Source organism: Amblyomma maculatum, chromosome 3 (assembly GCF_055883805.1).
Source record: "Amblyomma maculatum isolate TAMU_Amacu chromosome 3, ASM5588380v1, whole genome shotgun sequence".
In the NCBI taxonomy this organism is placed as follows: Eukaryota; Metazoa; Arthropoda; class Arachnida; order Ixodida; family Ixodidae; genus Amblyomma; species Amblyomma maculatum.
The window spans coordinates 83,979,837-83,998,570 of NC_139346.1; the positions used below are offsets into that span (position 1 = coordinate 83,979,837).

General features: G+C 50.1%; 1 protein-coding gene and 1 pseudogene across 1 annotated transcript; both read left to right on the top strand.

Moving 5' to 3' along the window:
- Positions 1-1,138: 1,138 nt before the first annotated feature.
- On the top strand, positions 1,139-15,688 carry LOC146195142 (uncharacterized). Its single transcript, XM_084596731.1, has 3 exons — positions 1,139-2,669; positions 8,590-8,713; positions 15,579-15,688. Exons 1-3 carry the CDS (start codon positions 1,332-1,334, stop codon positions 15,686-15,688), a joined length of 1,572 nt encoding a protein of 523 aa, XP_084452857.1. The 5' UTR covers positions 1,139-1,331.
- LOC146195143 (uncharacterized) lies at positions 3,551-7,255 on the top strand (annotated as a pseudogene).
- Positions 15,689-18,734: the final 3,046 nt, after the last annotated feature.

An 18,734-nucleotide genomic window follows, 5' to 3' on the forward strand; every position in this document is an offset into this window, starting at 1 on the left:
CCCGATACATCGACAAACAAGATTATGAGACTAGGGGTCTCCAATACCCTCGAAGAGCTCATTGAAGCTGCAAGGACTTACAATACCAGAGACTGTTGCGCAGTCGTACTGGTCGGAGCATTTTGGAAAAACTGGGGTATGAGCCGCAAGCATGCTCCAGACGTACAGAAAAAGTACCTAGACAGGTTAGGGACAAATTAAAAATACCTCCGCTCCCCAAAAACATGCACCCCGTTTACCATGAGAGCCGGAGGAGTGATAGAGCAACAGCGCTGCAAGCCCGTTTTGAGGGAAGACAGGACGTCTTATATACAGATGCCGCACAATGCGCGAACGGTAGGGGACGTGTTTCAGTAGCAACTAGAGAAGACGGGGGCTCGGTAGTTTGCTGCAGCACCCGAAATTCGACCACAACGGAGGCGGAACAGGTGGCCATCGCGCTAGCTCTAACACAACAACAGGTCAAAATTATAGTTACAGACTCGAAATCAGCGATTAGAAACTTTGACACGGGCCGCATTTCGGCCATAGCAGCAAGAGTGTTGGCCAGTGGTTCACCACCGGCAGAGAAGGTCGCGCTCATTTGGACACCGGCGCACCAGGGGTTGAGGGGGAACGAGAAAGCGCACGTACTGGCCCGAGGATTACCTACATTCCGGGATCCCAGTGACGACTTATGCGCAACCCCGTACCCCTTGCGCTATGAGAAGCCCCTGCAGTTCGACGATGACCTAAACACCTACCAAGATAGCCTAAATCATTACAAATTAGGCAGATCAGTACTACCAAAAGCGTGTAAGCAACTCACCAAAATCGAGGAGGTTATGTGGCGTAAGCTACAGACTGGAGTATTCCCGAACCCCCAGCTAAGTATATTTCTCTATGGTGGCACCCGGAAATTTTTAGCCCCAGGTGCAAACGCTGCGATGGCATAGCGGACATAATCCATACGATATGAGCGTGTCCTAGATTTGGAGAACCTGACCGAACAGATGAGTCCTGGGAGGCACTACTTCTCAAGCAGGACGAAAAAGGGCAACGAGAAGTCATGCGGGGGGTGGGGGCGCTGCGAGCGCGCGACGAGAGCAGACGCGTGTGTTTCGGCTCCGCCAATTTGCGGCTGGAGCCGAGTCCCAAATCATCCTACCCCGGCAAAACTGGCATCGATCGATCCGAAAAATCAAGCGGAACAACTGGATACAAAAGTCGTCCAGGTAGGCCGATTTTCTTCAAATCTACGGCCATTTTTCGACCGACCACGTTGGCGCCGTCGTTAAGCCTAACGGCGTCGCCGACGCCTGGCCTGGCGGAATCGGCCCTCCGAGGAAAAAATGGCGACTTCCGCGGATCAAATACGCGGTTACGACCCTGAGGCAATGTTGTGGACCTCGGTGCCCGCCACCGGAGATACAAATTCGACGGTTATGCCGAAAATTCGGAGTCAAGCTTTACTTCAAGCGGCTGCACGCCGCTCCCAAGACAAAGCCCAGATGGCGGCGTTCGGCACCGCCCCGGCCGCCATTTCGTCGGTCGGAAACGTGAACGCTCCCGCGACGCGCGCCACGGGAAGCAAGGACAAGGCGCTCTCGAAGTGGAAGCCGCGTCCAATGCCCAAACCGGCTCCCGAAGACTACGTTATAGTCATAAAGCCCAGAGAAAGTGTTTCTCTTCACGAGGCGTTCACGGAAACTGGCTACGGCACTGCCATTTCGGCGTACCTCGGGCTGAAACGGGCCAGCGCCGTCTCCGTTCTACCCTCACGAAAACAAAACATCATCATTGTGCATACCCCGGACATCGAGGCGGCCGACCTGTTCATCGGGGACTTCGCAGTAAACACCGAGAAGAGGTCGATCCCGCTTCGGGGTTACCTGAGACAAGACGGCGGCAACATATGCCACGGCGTGATAGTGGTCCGTAACTCGGACACCACAGAAACTCTCCAAGACCGAGTGTGCTGGCGCGCCGGCACCATCCTGGAAATCCGGAAATTCGGAACATCCAACAAGGCACGCATCACTTTCGCGGGTAAAGAGAAGCCCCGTTACGTGCACTATGACAACATGGTCGTCTCTGTGCGAAACTATTACAAAACTATTCCTGCGTGCGGCCAGTGTGGGGCCGTCGGGCATCGCGCGGACGCATGTCCAAACTTGCAGTCTGACACCTGTGGACTCTGCGGATTCCAAGCTCCGCTAGTGGAGGGGGTGCGGGCTCCTCACAACTGTGTTCCGCGGTGTTCTGTGTGCGGTGGCTCCCATGTCACCAACTCTCGCGACTGTGCGGCAAAATTCCGCACACCCAAGATAAAAAAGAAAAAAATGGCGCCCAAGAAGAAACGCCGCCATGTTGGGCCTCCCGGCGATCAGCCTCGCCAGGAAATCAACATCGAGAACCCACCTACAGGAGGTGCTGAAAAACGACCATCGAAGGTGTCGCCACCACACGGCGGACTGGCGAAACAAACGACGGAAACGCGCGGTGATACCAGGACCTGGGCCAACGCAGTCAAAAACGGACACCAGGTGAGCGGTTCGGGTGGGGCTGCTTCTCTCTCCCCCCTTTCCATTCCCTTCCCAAGCGCGGGTAGCGCCGAGCAAGATCAAATAGCAGCACTCAGGGCCCAAAACGAGATGCTGCTTAAGAAAATTAACGAATTGGAATCCAAAATTAACCAGTCTTCTCCGCCCTCGCCTCCCGCGGCTGAGGTAATGGAGAGTGAGCTCGTGGTGCCAAAGGCGGTAACAAGCTTGGAGGCAGCATTCGAGACCCGATTCGGGGCCACGGAGGCACAATTCATTGCCATAGAAAATCAAACTTCAGTGATGGTCAACGCCATCTCCAAATTGCAAGAGACAATCCCCGCGATGATTGCCAAACAAATTGCGCATTCCTTACGCTCCTCGCGCAGGCCCGGCGGTCCCTTACCCGGCCGCGTATTTGGGTTTGCTCGGTACGGTGGCTCCGCAAGGGACAAAACGACAGAAGAGACGAAGGAAGCGGGCTGTTCCGACTAGCATCTACCGCCCCCAGGAGCCGAGCACCCTAGCGATTAGCGGCGCATGCGTTTTCATTGGGCGTCATGTTGGACGCGGCACTAGCTTGAGAGAGCCTATAATACTACTACTACTACTACTACTACTACTACTACTACCACTACTACTACTACTACTACTACTACTACTACTACTACTACTACTACTACTACTACTACTACTAATAATAATAATAATAATAATAATAATAATAATAATAATAGTACTAGTAGTAATAGTAGTAGTAGTAGTATAGGCTTTCTCAAGCTAGTGCCGCGTCCAACATGACGCCCATTGAAAACGCATGCGCCGCTAATCGCTAGGGTGCTCGGCTCCTGGGGGCGGCAGATGCTAGTCGGAACAGCCCGCTTTCTTCGTCTCTTCTGTCGTTCTGTCCCTTGCGGAGCCACCGTACCGAGCAAACCCAAATACGCTACCCGGCCGTCCTAACAAAACTTCTAGACGCACCCCTGAGGTAGACGATGACGACAACTGCTCGCTCTCCGGTATGGAGGATGCCCCCCTTCCCGCGAGTGTTGGCTCCGGAGCAGCGTCAATACAACCCCTCCTCAGCCTAAATGACCATGGCGAGCAGCCCTAAGATCAGGTGCTCCCCAAGAACCAATCCGGCCACCCCCGTCCAAATTGTCCAATGGAACTGTCGGGGCTTCCGTTCCCGCGCAAAGAGGGCGGATCTCCGACTTTACCTTTCAACTTTCTACTCTCTTCCCGCGGTGGTTGCCCTCCAGGAGCCAGGGAGTGGCGTCACCCTCACAAATTACATCACCTTTCAGCAGGACCCCTCTTCCTGCGTCTGCGTGCATAAAAATTATACGGCTACGCTAGTTGACTTAGAACTTGACACTGAATATTCCTACGTGATGGTGACACTTCTTCCGCTCAAGAAACAAGATGCGCCACTCCATGTACTCAACATCTACTGCTCCCTCAGACTCAAAAATGTAACGTTCGCAGCACTCTTTAGCCGCGCTCTAAAGGCTGCGGGCAGGGACGCCTTGGTGATTGTGGGTGATTTTAACGCCCACAGTACACTCTGGGGATACGTGCGTGAAGAGAAGCGGGGACGCAAGCTAGCGGAACTCGCGTCCACGCTGGGCCTGACTCTTCACACTGACCCTGCATATCCAACGCGGATGGGTAATTCACTGACCCGGGATACATGCCCGGATCTCACCTTTACCAAAAACATTGTACACGCAGAATGGATCAACACCGAGGAAACCCTCGGTAGTGACCACTGCCTTATCAATACCACTGTAAGAACTAAGCCATTGGCAAGACCCCACGCACAAGCTCGGCTACCCGACTGGAATAAGTTTCGGCAAAGCTACATCAATTCGGCCTCTATCCACGAACAAGGATACCACGCGTGGGCACAAGGATTGGTTACACATCTTCGTTCGGTGGAAACACAAATTCAGCTCTCGGAGGCCACTCCAGAGGTGGACAACCACCTTCTGCACCTTTGGGAAGCGCGGCACAGCCTCGTCCGCAGATGGCGCCGCCAAAAACATAACAGAAAGCTCAAAATTCGTATCGCCGAGCTCACTCAGCGAGCGGCAGAGTACGCGGCCCAACTCGCCGACTCAAACTGGGTAGACCGCTGCAACACGGCGGCCAGACAAATGTCGAGCCGGAGCACGAGGCGCCTTTTCCGTGCCCTAATTGACCCGACTCAAACCCGCGCCGAGACACAAAAACATCTCCAACGAGCTATTCATAGCTTCGATGGAAATACATCAAAATTAGCATGCAAACTGCGCGACCAGTATCTTTGCACTAAGCAGGACCCCGGAGGACCCGCGTACTCGAATGCAGGTTCAGAGAACGCGGATCTGGATCAACCGTTCCAGTTGCATGATCTGAAGGCGGCCCTGGCTAAAATGAAACGAGGAACGGCACCGGGCCGGGACAAGATAACTGTGAAACTGCTTGCCAATCTTCCCGACCCCGCCTACGAAACCCTCCTCGCTTTCATCAACTCGATCTGGCTTGGTGAGGCACCTCTACCAATTGAATGGAAGACCGCCCTGGTAACTTTCATTCCGAAAGCCGGCAAAGCCATAAACACAGACAACCTCCGCCCCATCTCCCTCACGTCTTGTGCGGGAAAGCTGATGGAGACCATGGTGCGGGACAGGCTGTCTGGGTTTCTGGAAAATAAAAATACATTCGCAGACACCATGTTCGGTTTCCGCCCGCAAAGGTCCGCTCAGGATGTTCTGCTTCAACTCGACCGAGAAATTCTCAACCCTGTCGAATATCCCTTCAACGATAAGGCAGTACTCGCCCTTGACTTGAAGGGGGCTTTCGACAATGTCACACACGAAATCATACTGCAACATCTCTCCCAGACGAACTGTGGACATAACACATTTCAGTACATCAAGCAATTTCTCTCAGATCGGCAATCTTTCATCCGAATACAAGACGAAGAACACGGTCCATATAATCTGGGAACGAGAGGCACCCCACAGGGCGCGGTCCTCTCGCCATTACTTTTCAAACTGGCCATGATGAAACTCCCGGCTCAGTTGGCGACGGTCGAAGGCATCCAGCACGCGCTGTACGCCGACGACATAACCATCTGGGCTAAACACGGATCGGTTGGAGACATTGAGGCTAACCTGCAGCAAGCGGCGCAGATCGTAGACGCTTACGCCCGCCGCTGCGGCCTTCAATGCTCACCGTCCAAATCCGAATTTGTGCACATTAGCCCGTCGCCTAAGTGCACCACAAAAATGGAACTATCCCTGGCCAGCAGTCCAATACCCGAACACGATGAGATTAGAGTACTTGGTCTCCTTATCCACAAACATTGACAGGCTGATACAACACTAGCAAAACTGCGCAAGGTGGGGGACCAGGTGGGCCGGATGGTGCGCCGGGTTTCCAACAAACGCGGGGGGTTACGGTGCACAGACGCTTTGCGGCTGGCGCATGCATTCGTAACCAGTCGAGTACTCTACTCGACTCCTTACCTCCACCTGCGCAGATTTGATGAGAACGCTCTGGAAGTGATTCTCAGAAAGATGTACAAGCGTGCCCTCGATCTCCCGATCAACACATCCAACCAGCGTCTTATGGGTCTGGGGATGATAAACACATTCGCGGAGCTCCGAGAGGCGCACTTGACTAATCAATACACAAGACTTTCAAAAACGCCGTCGGGACGCCGCCTATTAGCCCGACTACACATCCACCACCCAACATTTACGGAAGAGCGCGTACGCATTCCTGAAATCTGGAGATATGCCCTGCACGTACGCCCTCTTCCGGCCAACATGACACGTGACGACCACAGTGGCAGGCGCCTTGCGCGGGCGGAGGCACTGGCCCGTCACTATGGGAACAAACACGGAATTTTCTACGTGGACGCCTCCGGCCCTCGCCATGGGGGGTGGTATACAGCCGCAGTCGTCCATCAAAAAATCACGGTGAATGGCCTAACGTTCCGAGCTCAAGACATAACACATGCGGAAGAAGTTGCCATCGCGTTAGCCGCCGCAGACAAGGACTCACGAGTCAACATCACCGACTCGAGAGGGGCCTGCAGAAATATTAAACAGGGGTACATTCCTCTCTTTGCGCACCGCATCCTTCAAAACAGTGACTACCTCGGGGCCCCCGCGTCTCGAACGATTGTATGGGCTCCAGCTCACATGGGCCTCGAAGGCAATGAAACGGCCGACGCCGCCGCCCGCGCGCTCACTCTCCGGGCAACGCCTTCAGACCCTTATGATACGGATCTCGAACCCAATCCGGCACTCACTTTTCGAGAAATTACTGAATTAATTCAATTCACCCATGCAATTTATCCTAAGTCTTGTAAGGGCCTTACAAAGGTGGAGGAACGCACACTCCTCCGCCTTTACACCAAAACACTGCTGTGCCCGGCAGTTTTAAAGCACTTTGATCCTACCTGTACAGGAAAGTGCCCGCACTGTGCGGATAAGTCTTCGGACATCTTCCACATGATGTGGGCATGTCAGTCAACCCCGAACCTCACCCCCAAACCCAACCCCACCCAGGAGGACTGGGAGGCAGCCCTGCTCGGCTGCTCCGATCTGGCAAGCCAGAAGGCCCTGGTCCACCGAGCCCGAGCCGCAGCGGTCGCCAATGGGCTCCTGTAATGAGGAGCCCACCTAGTGTTTGCGTGAGGTTGCTCCGGCTACCTCAAGCTTCCTCCGAATAAAGGTTTTACACACACACACAAGTCATGCGTCTTGCCCTGGCCGCTGCTAAGATCCAAGGGATCCAGGTCGACGGTTGAGGGTGAGGACATGGTTAGGACAGAGCTTCGCCTCGGATCCTCACCAACCTTTTGACGGGTGCAATAAATGTTATTTCTCTCTCTCTCTCTCTCTCTCTCCACAACGGCGTCTCTCATAGCCTGAGTCGCTTTGGGACGTTAAAACCCTACAAACAAAACCAGATGAAATGCTGTACTGAATGTGAGTGTTGATGAACGAGTAATATAGCGAAATGAGCGTGGGAATATCAAAATATGGGCGAACACAATGAGCTGCACAATGTAATTTTGGGCCGTTGCACGCCTTAATGGGAAGGGACCAGATCGTATTTGGTACCAACAGCCCTTTTACTAATATCAACCGCTTATATCTCCTTCAAAAGAAGCTGTTCTAAATGTTATGAATGCTCCCCTACTTGGACACACTGAACGAATTTTCAAAGAACTTCGAATTATCCGCTTGCCACAATTATACGAAACTTTACTCCTGCGGCGGTATCAAATCGGTGTTCACAATAAGCACTACTTGGTGATAAAGCTGTTAGGTTTGCAACGCTAAGAGTCAATATACACTACGCGAACGACACCCAACTAGCTTGTACCTAAGATCCGAACAAATTATGGTTACCCAACGCTGAGCTACACTCTCCCGCATCAGTTAAATAAATAGTCTGAGCAACTGTATAGATAATAAAAAACGGTTGTCTTATGTTTGTTCTTGTTTATAAAAGTGATATGCTATGTACCACTGCAATGACTCTGTAGGGTGCGTCGGCCTCGTCAAGCCTTTCCACTGTCTTCTTGCTGGCGCACCCAACATCCTCAAGATGTTAAATAAATATTATTCTTATTCTTCTTCTTATTCTAGATTACGGGAAAAAATGCTTAGAGCGAAAGGGTCAATTTTGGAAAAAGCGGAGGAGAGGTGCAAAATACCAGAATCAGTAGCACAACAAAAAGAAGTGTGGCGTAAAGAAGACAGCTGTGTGGATTATTTTTTTTTTCAAGGAGCACAGACGGGCAGCACGCGTAGAAAAAAGAACCCAAGGGCAGCCGGGAACAATTGCAGTGTAGAGTGTTTAATCGCAAGCACGAACGAAGCAATGTCCAGCATTTGGTAAAAAGTGCTACTTGTGTGCAAGGTTTCACCACTTTGCTATAAGCTAGAGGAAGTCAAAAGAAGTGAGCAAAGTCCGCAGTCTTCCGGAGGACGACTTCGACGTACTAAATGTAGGAATTAAAAGTGGCGCGAATGAATGGACTGTAAATTCTGAAGTCGACGGTCAGGAGCCGAGCCACAGCCCCATTTATCCTCCTAGAGTGACGTCAAGAACAGCGAGCGCCCTATCTCGTTTACGACACAGCGCCCTTGCCGCCACCATCCGATGGCGCGAGCAGGAGCCCCGTCTCTCGGTTTGGCTTGACGTCACAAGGTCACGTGAAAGGTCATGTATGGAGGCGCCATGACACGCCAAAGGCTCGAAGTGCTAGCAGGGCAATTTTTATTTATTTATTTATTCATGGGAAGGGAAAGGCGCGGTAACTGTCTCACTTGTTTTTCCGTGGACACCGCAACCACGCCGTAAGGGAAGGGAGGAAAATGGGAGTGAAAGTGGAAAGAGAGAAACAGGAGTCGTAGTGGAGGGCTACGGAGTAATTTCGACCACCTGGGGATCTTTAACGTGCGCTGACATCTCACAGCACACGGACGCCTCTTCGTTTCGCCTCTATCGAAACGCAGCCGCCGAGGTCAGGTTCGAGCCCGGGTACTCCGGCACCGCAGTCGGGCGTCTTATCACTGCACCACCCCGGTGGGGCAAAGTGTTGCTTTCACAATAAAAGAAGAGGGAGAGAAAGACTCACGCTGCAACAGCCGTCGTCCATCACCTAAGCGGTGGCGGGGGCAATGACGGCCTACAACAGATAAAAATTCGGTGTTTGGCTAGCCCCCCCCCCCGCAAGCAACGTTGACCTACCTCCCAGTCCCGTATGGCCAGGTACAGCCACCCCGAGCTGGGGCGGTAGGTCAATGCCGCTTGCGGCGGGGGCTAGCCTAGGCTGTCATTGCACCCGCCACCACTTAGGTAATGGACGACGGCAGTAGCGGCGGCGCGCATCTTTATCTCGCTCTTCTTTTTCTTTCTGCTCTACTTTTTCTGTCCGCACGAGGCAGTGGAGGCTCCGCCGGAGTGGTGCAGTGGTAAGACGCCTGACTACTGTGCCAGAGTACCCGGGTTCGAACCCGACCTCGGCGGCTGCGTCTGTTCTAGGCCGTCATTGCATACGCCACCGCTGGTGGTGGATAGGGTAACTCGAGGGTAGACAGCCTAGTTCACGAGATCACGAACCGAGCAGGGCAGTCAGAAGCCCTGGAGGACCCCATAACGGTGGAACCAACGTATACAGAAATACTAAACTGTCACAGAGGGCGGAGATTCAAATACCCACCACCCCACACATCATTAACACAGCACGAGGCGGTCTGCTGGCGGAGACTGCAAGCAGGTACATTCCACAATCTATACATACTACACAAGATGTTCCCTACACAATACAGGAACACATGTCCGTGGTGCGGAGCAACCCCCACACTATACCACATCACATGGGAATGCGAACGAAACAGAGCCTTCCACAAACTAAATAACCCGAGTGCGGAAGAATGGGAGGGTCTGCTGACCAGCAGCGAGCTCACGGCCCAAAGAGCACTGGTGCGGCACGCCTGCGAAGCAGCAAGACTCAGCGGTGCCCTGGAATAGGGGCGCCGACCTTGTGAAGAGGCACTTTTTAGAGCAATAAATGTTTTCTCTCTCTCTCTCTCTCTCTGCGTCGCGCGTCTTTCTTTCCCTCTTCCTTTTCTTTCTTATCTATTTTCTCTTCTGTCTGCACGAGGCAGCGGAGGTGGCTCAGCTACAGAGCCAATAGCAGGCCCGTGCATTTTCTTTTCCTTCTTCCTACAGCCACAACAACAACAACGATGGAGGCTAAACGAAGAGGCGTCCATGTGCTCTGCGATGTCAGCGCACGTCAAAGATCCCCAGGTGGTCGAAATTACGCCGTAGACCTCCACTACGGCTCCTCTTTCTTTCCACTTTCGCTCCCATATTCCTTCCTTCGCTTACGGCGCGGTTAAGTTGTCCACACAAAAGCAAGTGAGACAGTTACCGCGCCTTTCCCTTCCTATAAATCAATCAGTTTTATAAATCAATCGATGCAGCGGAGGTGGCTCAGCTACAGAGCCAGTAGCAGGCCATGCATTTTGTTTTCCTTCTTCCTACAGCCACAACAACACCATGAGCCAATAAAGGATTTCGCCTTAATAAGCCAGTAGAAGCTGGTAGCAAATCACATACACTGTGCCCTCAAGGGGTTCACAACAGTCCAACACTTCGAAAGGAGACATCTCAGTGCACAATTCAAGGTTGTGGGGCAAATTTTAAGGCGGAAGCCTTTAATGGCTCAAACTGTCGTGGACAAAGTGTGTCCCGGATTTGCGGCGGCTGTCACGTGGCGTTTCTTGGTGTTCAAGTGTGTGATTGCAAATGGCAGGAACGCTAGATAAGAGACTTCCGGAAGAAGGTGGTGGTAGAAACTTTATTCAATGAAGGCCAAAAAAATAAATAAAATTATGTTGCCGCCATTGCGTAGGTGGCCTTCCGGCTGCTGGTCGTAGCCTCCAAGTCACGCCTGGCGGCGACTTCCGCTGCCCAGGTCGTAAGCCGCTGCTGCATATGCGGCTCCGAGCTGGCCAAAGCAGCCTCCCACAGCTGCGGCTGTGTATTTGCCAGTAGACGGGGAGAAAGTGCGCCGGACAAGAGTAAAGAATGTGAGCATAGTTTGCTCGGGGAGAGCTGCAAAGCGTACATTGGGGAGAGAAGGCACCGGGGTGAATGAGGGCAAGGCGTGCAGGGGAGAGGAAAGTGTGAGCCTGTAAATGGCGCCACGTATTCTGTTCGATTTTAGATATGGACTTCTGAGGGGGTGGGAGGGATAATCGGGAGTTGCGGTAGTGGAGGGTGATGTCATGGAAGGTGAGGAGGGAGTCACGCGTGTCCATCTCGGTGTGGAGGGGGCCAGCTCGGTCGGTCATCTCGCGAGCGATAGAATTTGCCGCCTCACTTCCAGGGTGCCCCGCGTGAGCCGGAGCCCAAAAGAGTTGGATAGATCGGGAAGGGGGGGAGGAGTGCTTAAGGATATTGAGCGCAGAGGAAGAGATTCTACCCATTGCAAAGTTGCGGACTGCGGTCTTAGAGTCGCTAAATATGAAAAGAGCTGGTGTGCTGGCAATGGCGAGGGCGATGGCTGCTTCCTCTGCGGCAGTGGAAGTGAGAGCATGGATAGTGGCGACGGAGAGGGGGGCTCGTGTATTAGAGACAGTGGCCAGGGCATAGGCGGGATGCGAGAGGTAGGGTGCCGCATAAACATACACGGCGTCAGACCGTGTATCGTACTGGCACCAGAGGGTGGAGGCGCGGGCAGATCGGCGAGCGGCATGATGCTCAGGGTGCATGTTCTTGGGAAGGGGCTTGACAGTGTGCTGTGCGATGTCAGCGCACGTTAAAGATCCCTAGGGGGTCGGAATTGCTCCATAGCCCTCCACTACAGTACCCCTTTCTCTCTTTCCGCTTTCACTCCCACCATCCTTCCTCCCCGGCGTGGTTCAGGCAACACCACCTAGGCGAACTTAAGGCATCTGCGCTGAGAGCTGACGTCACAGCAACGTCACAAGGATGAGGCCGGTGTCTCGACGCGGCTCTGCTCAACCAACACCACCGCGCGCCAAAGAACGCCACGCAGGAGGATCGTTCCTGCCATCTGCAATTAAACACTGGAACGCTCGCCAAGGAACGCCACGCGACAGGAGCGATGTTGCGTCCTAACGCCAATACTGTTGGGAAAACAGGACAACTATCGTGACGTAGACGGCTGGGAGAGGAGGATGTGAGCAGGCCTTGTAAAAGTCGAGAAGGTGTGGCTCTGCTCCTCTGCCGTGGAAGTTGCGACGGGGTGCGAGAAACCGGTCTGCTCCAAGCATGCCTTCCTTGAATTCCTGGAGGGGAATCCGGGAAGCCACTGCACGTGGCTCCGGCAGGAGCGGTCAGTCGCCTTTCGTGTCCGATGGTGTGCTCACGGCTTATTTGGCTGCCGTCTATTTCTTCTGTGCGCGAGTGCTGTCATGAGCATGGAGAAGAGGGAGCTGGGCAAGGGATGGGTAACACAGATAGGGGAGACAGGGGTCAAGCGAAGGGAAGTAAGAAGGGCTCTGCCAGGGGTGGTGCGAGATAAACGATCGAGTTGTGTCCGGAATAAAGGCGCAGTATCTGTTAAACTTTCTCCGACAAGAGTGCGTTTTAACAGTACGCCATCGCTTCTGTCTCGTGGCGTTCCTTGGGGAGCGTTCAAGTGTAGAATTGCACATGGCAAGAACGCTAGACAATATGAGACCTCAGGCTTTCGCCTTTCACTACTTGAGTCGCCAAAGTCCCTGGTAATTTTTTATTGTAGAGTTCCGTGAATTGCACGCGCGTGGCATTGTCGATGATGTCTCGGATTGTGAAGTAACGCGGCGGCTTTTGCATATGATCCACAGTCATTATTAAAGCGAAAGCCTTTAATGGCGCATGCTGTCGTGGACAAAGTGTATCCCGCTTATGCGGCGTTGTGATTGGCCAAGGCGGGATGCGTCCCTGCCATCTGCAATGCCACACTTGAACGCGTGCTAAGGAACGCCACACGACGGGAGCGATGGTGTACCGTCCAAACTCACACTTACCGGAGGAAGTGGGATAGATGTTGCACCTTTCCTGTCCTGTAAACCAGTTATAATTAAATGTAGCACTGCAACGAATGTCAACATGAGGATAACGATGGGAGGTAAATTACAGGATAGAAAGGGTAGGCTTTCGCCCTTCTCCTCTTAAGAGGCATCTAAGAGACTCTCAATTTTTTTTTAATGTGTAGTTACGAAAAACAAGGTAATTGATGTTATTTAATTACACCAATTATCGCTGTTTGCAGTAATTGGCCAAGCACATAATGCGCGGTTCAGGCCTGGGTAGGGCAACCGTTTGGTATATCACACTCTTCCCGTTTAGCACAGTGTTACCGCAACTGTGATCGCACCAGAAAAGCCGATAATATCGGAGATTTGCTTGATGAGAAGCGCTCGTCGAACGTGATAGCAAAATATCAAATTTATTAAATGAGGGCAGCGTGAAATGCTTCATGTTTAGACGACAGGCTAGGGTTAGAAGATCACTTACCAGGAAATTAATGCTACTGATGCAAAAGAATTAGGAGTAGCAGATTAGTTGTGGTTTATTTTAACCGCCAGTCTGAAACTCGATTAGATTACAGCAGCACCTGAGCAGCCGGTGGAGCTGGCATATTTGACAAGACATGATGTGTCCGGCTTCACTTAAACACTTTCTTGAAAAAACGTGGATACTTAGAATCGCATCCAAACGTTTTAATGCAAAGCATTACTTCGCTATGTTCACAGATTTCTTTCCGCAGGCCGTGTCCGCAGGCCGTGTCCGCAGGCCGTGTCCGCAGACCGTGTGTTTACATAGGGACTTCACAAGTGACGTGCTTTGGATGGACATGTCTTACCTACTGCATATGTGTGGCGGTTGTTTTCTGTGTGTGTCTATGTGGTGGACGTTGTGACTGTCCTGCTTGGACCATGGCTGTGTTCTACTGAGACGATTATGGTAATGGCTGGTTGGCAAAGAAGAGGGGTGTGGAGATGTACTTGGATGTAGAATTTGTGACTGCCATGCTTGGTCGATGCTTGAGGTCTGCGGGGAAGAAATTGCTACTATCTACTTGGCAAAGAAAAGGTGTGTGAAGAAGATGTACTTGGGTGTAGAAGAGGATGAGTGATGAAGAGGAAGTGTGTGTTTAGATCCATATTACAGTTGGGAGTGTGCGCCTGTGTTGTGTTTCTTCTCATGTGACTGTGTTTGTTGCGCCACATTTCTGGGTATTATGCAGCATCACCTCGCCCCTCAAGCTGTTATTTTGAGATACCATTACCTCTAAGCTTACATCCCGGTACCCATAAGTGACAAACGAAGCTTTCCTTAGATGGTGAGAAGACCAAGCTGAGACTAGATATCATTCATAGCCTTCCGAAGTGTACGTACATCTTGTATGTGGCACTCACGTAGAATTAAACAATGATACATTGAAGCATATGGGCTAGAACAAGCGGGAAAAGTACAGGACTCGGATGGAGGTCTTTTCCAGGGAGAAACCATTCAGGGTCTAGGGTCTCCTATCTGGGGTACCACAGCTCCTTTACGCTGTAACCAGGGACGCAGCAAGAGGAGTGCACTTTTAATAAGGGATTTAATTTGGTGTAGTACCCGTACAATTGTTGGCATCCCAATTGTTCTTAGCACATACGTTCAGTGAGTTTAACCTTGCTGCCCTCTTGACTCCACAATTTTCTGGCCTCATTTATCACCATATGCAGTTATTGTGTGTTTTTGTCTTTTTAGTTTTTCTGCCGCGTCATTTAACAATCACCTCGTATGCCTGAAACACTTTTTGATTCGTATGACTGATGCCTTACCATTTTACTTTTTAATTTTCTTGTACCATCCCTTCTTATTATCCTTTTTAGGTGCCATTGCCACAGGTAAACTGCCACAGGCAGGCAATACATGCCCATTATTGAATCACATTTTGCGTCGTTTCTGCAGCTAAACTGATTCTGATGCTTCTTGTTTTGTCATTTTTCTAATTCTCTATTTAGGTTCGTACTATTTTCGTTTAAGCTACTGAACCTGCTTTCACCTATGTGATGTGATGTCTCCTATTTGTAGAAAATATTTACAATACATTTCTTAGGGACAATGCTGCCCTAGACTTTATGCCTATCCTGTATGTACGCAAGAGTTACGTACTACATCCAGTATGTTCATTCGAAACGCTTGTAGCTCCACAAAGAAACACCAAGGTCAAACAAAACGGGAGAAGCGCTATTCTCACTCAACTTGAGTTGAGAGTAGCGCTTGTCCCGTTCTGCTTGTCCTTGGTGTTTCTTTTTCGCGCTACAAGCATTTCCAATGAACAGTACGAAAAAATTCACCAAACAAAAAGTTTTATTTATCCAGTATGTGCATAATGATTACCTGCATCATGTGTTTACAAAAATCTTACCGGTGGTGCGTGTCTTGTGCGTGTCTTGTTTGTCTCACGTACAAAACAAACAACGGAAATAAACGTTCATATAGCGCATACGGCCCGCCTGATTTCACCAGATGCAGCGGCCACCTGTCTCACCAATTGCGGGGTCCTGGTGTTCCTGAACAACATCCAGCGGCCCTCCCACCACAAGTCACAGCAGTCCGGTAGTGAGCTAGAGGATTGAGGTGGCATGGCCCAAGACAATGAGTTTGTGGTCAAGGTGTTTTAGGCAGTTCCATTCCACCTTCCCACAAACCCATGCAGCAGCCGCGGTCGGTGGGCCTACCAGGGCCCCACAAGCACTGAACATTAATGACATCGGAGAGATAGTCGATCATCGGCCTAGATCTTACAGACTTGCAAGCGGCCAGAAATAAAGACTTGTGAGATAGCTAGTCTACTGTTCACTGAGCTAAGGGGACTGTGAGGAGTTATTAGGGAAGGGGAGTATGAAAATCACGGAATGCAGCGTCTTCCACTAATCGGCGAGACACGTCGTAACCACGCAGGACATTAGATGCTTTGCTACCTCTATACGGCTGAGAAAGCAGACGGCAATATGAAGGAGATGATATCGGCACGTTTTTGTAGCGCTTATTTAATTATGAGTACAGTCGTATACGCCGGCAAGAATACCTTTTTCTCAGAAAAACTGCTGTTCGCAAAGTTCTGTTGCACACAGAGGTGCGTCACCGTAGAATACGGTACTGACCAAATTTTCAACAATTCAGTATAATGTTTTCACAGAAACAGAATGCCGCTGACAGATGGTGCGGCAAACATACAGTGCACAGCTGGACTGAACAGAGTGTACCACCTGCACATATCCCAACTTGGCTACAGATCGACGCTGGGGGAGAAGCGTGGCGCTGTCGTCCCGGGACCAAACTTGCACGTGGGTTCCCATATGGGCGGACTCTATAAATTACCGGGACAAGTGCACACCCGCAACGCTTCCAGGAGGAGATACCTCTGAGCAACCACTGAGAGCCCGTGTGCCCAACTCCTGTATAGTGCAGTCATCAGTACTCTGTATGTGTATGCTGACAGCAGTCAGGCAATTCAGGCAAATATGCAGTAAACAGGTAACTGCTGCTTTGGTCAATGATCTCATGAAAGAGTTTACCCATGACATGATATCCTGTACCTTCCCGACCAGCCTTGAAGATTATCTCCAATTCAGACAGTGTTCCCTTCCCGCATGCTGGATAATAAAGCTTCCAAATTACCTTTCCAAGCAAGGTAGTCCCCACCTTGATACACTATAGTGGCGCTTTAATGCCTCGTATGCCTAGTTTTCACCAAATGAAAGCGTTTCTGTAAAATACGTAGGAACAGGTGATCATAGAAGACCTTTACCGCTTTTACTGACTTGATAACTTGTTATCATGACTTGATAACTGTTCATCACTTACCAGAAAAAATAACTGAACTATTCTTCAGGTTACCGTTTGAAAACGTGCTTAGTTTATTGCAGAATTATTCAAAAACGTAATTAATTACAAGCAATCAGTTACATGCGACTCTGCTAGTAGTAAGCTACCTGCCAACAATGAATTGAATTACGCAGATTGTCACTGTTTAAAAACTAAAATTACTCAAGTAACTAAATTCAAGTGAGCAATTACGTGTGATCCTGCTGGTACATAATTACCGCCAAAATGTAATTGAATTGCCCAAAACGTTACTGTTTGAAAACCTAACTAATTTACAATTAACATACTCAAGAACGTACTTAATTACAAGTGGTCTATCACTGATAATGAACTCCGTACGACTCTGTACATCTCTCTTGCAGTTTTCAGGGAAGTACGCGCATGAATGTGAGATACAGGATTTCAACCCATTTGGTGTCAGTGGTCATCTTTGTGGCGAAATTGACACGAGAATGATACGCGACACGATCAATTGCAGTGAAATGCGCTCTTAGTTTAAATGCACTATTAAGCAGCAACAAATCTCATCGAAACCACATAAGCTTCAAATTAGCTATATGCCCTAGTCGCCCCAAATAGCGTGATACTCTCTTTGCAGAAAACATTCCGTAGACTTGAAAAAGAAATTCTACTCCATATTACTTTTGCCAAACTGCTGCTGCTACAACGATCTGCTACGAAGAGAGCGCCACCATCCCTTACAGCCTAAATGAAAAAAAAAATACCAGAGTCGTTGCCTGCAGTAATATGTATACATGGTACCTATATGACTTCGTCTTTTCCTCAGAAACATCGGCGAGAAGGTCGTTTTTCATCGTAGCAAGTTTCGTAAACGTGTTCATCAGCTGTACCCTGATTTCCTGGGAATATCCAGCTATATGCCGCACCAGAACGTCGGTCTGACAATGTCTGGCGGAGATGGAACATATTGGAATTATCTAGCAAAAATTTTGCACCCGCGGCCTGAGGCGCGCATTGTCTGTCTATTTTTCGTTCTTGTTGAAAATCATTGGTCCCGGGCTTATTTCCGTGAGTAAAACTGGCTTTATTGGTTTTCTTGGTGTGTTAGTTCTTAGAATTGGTCCCGAAAAGAAATTTTATAAATTTTTGATGGGGCCAATTACTCTTATGTTTTATGACCCATCTGTACTGTCAAACATATCTGGAAAAAATTCTTTGTCTGCCGTCTTCTTCGTAGCACGCGCCTTTTCGACATACGCTCGTCGTCTTTGTCACTGTTGACCGTCACCGAGCGTTGGTGTGACAGTACAGAACAATTACTACACTCCATAATTCGAAATTACAGGGAAGATATAAAGGTTTTTGTGATATGTTGAGGCAATGAATTTGAGATGCTGGCGTCTGTGCGTGTGTGCGTGCGTGTGTTTGTGTGTGTGCGCATCTATGTATGTATGAGTGTATTCGTATGTATGTATGTATGTATGTATGTATGTATGTATGTATGTATGTATGTATGTATGTATGTATGTATGTATGTATGTATGTATGTATGTATGTATGTATGTATGTATGTATGTATGTATGTATGTATGTATGTATGTATGTATGTATGTATGTATGTATGTATGTATGTATGTATGTATGTATGTATGTATGTATGTATGTATGTATGTATGTGGGGATACAAAGCACTCTTCATTTTTTTCGAGAGCCAGAGAATTTCTCAGAAGGAGATTAAGAAGAGCCACCCGCAAGTAGCGCAGCGCTACCGGCTCTCTCCTCCAAGGAACAAGTTGAAGACGAGCGAATTTTTATTGTCCAACAGAAGTGGCA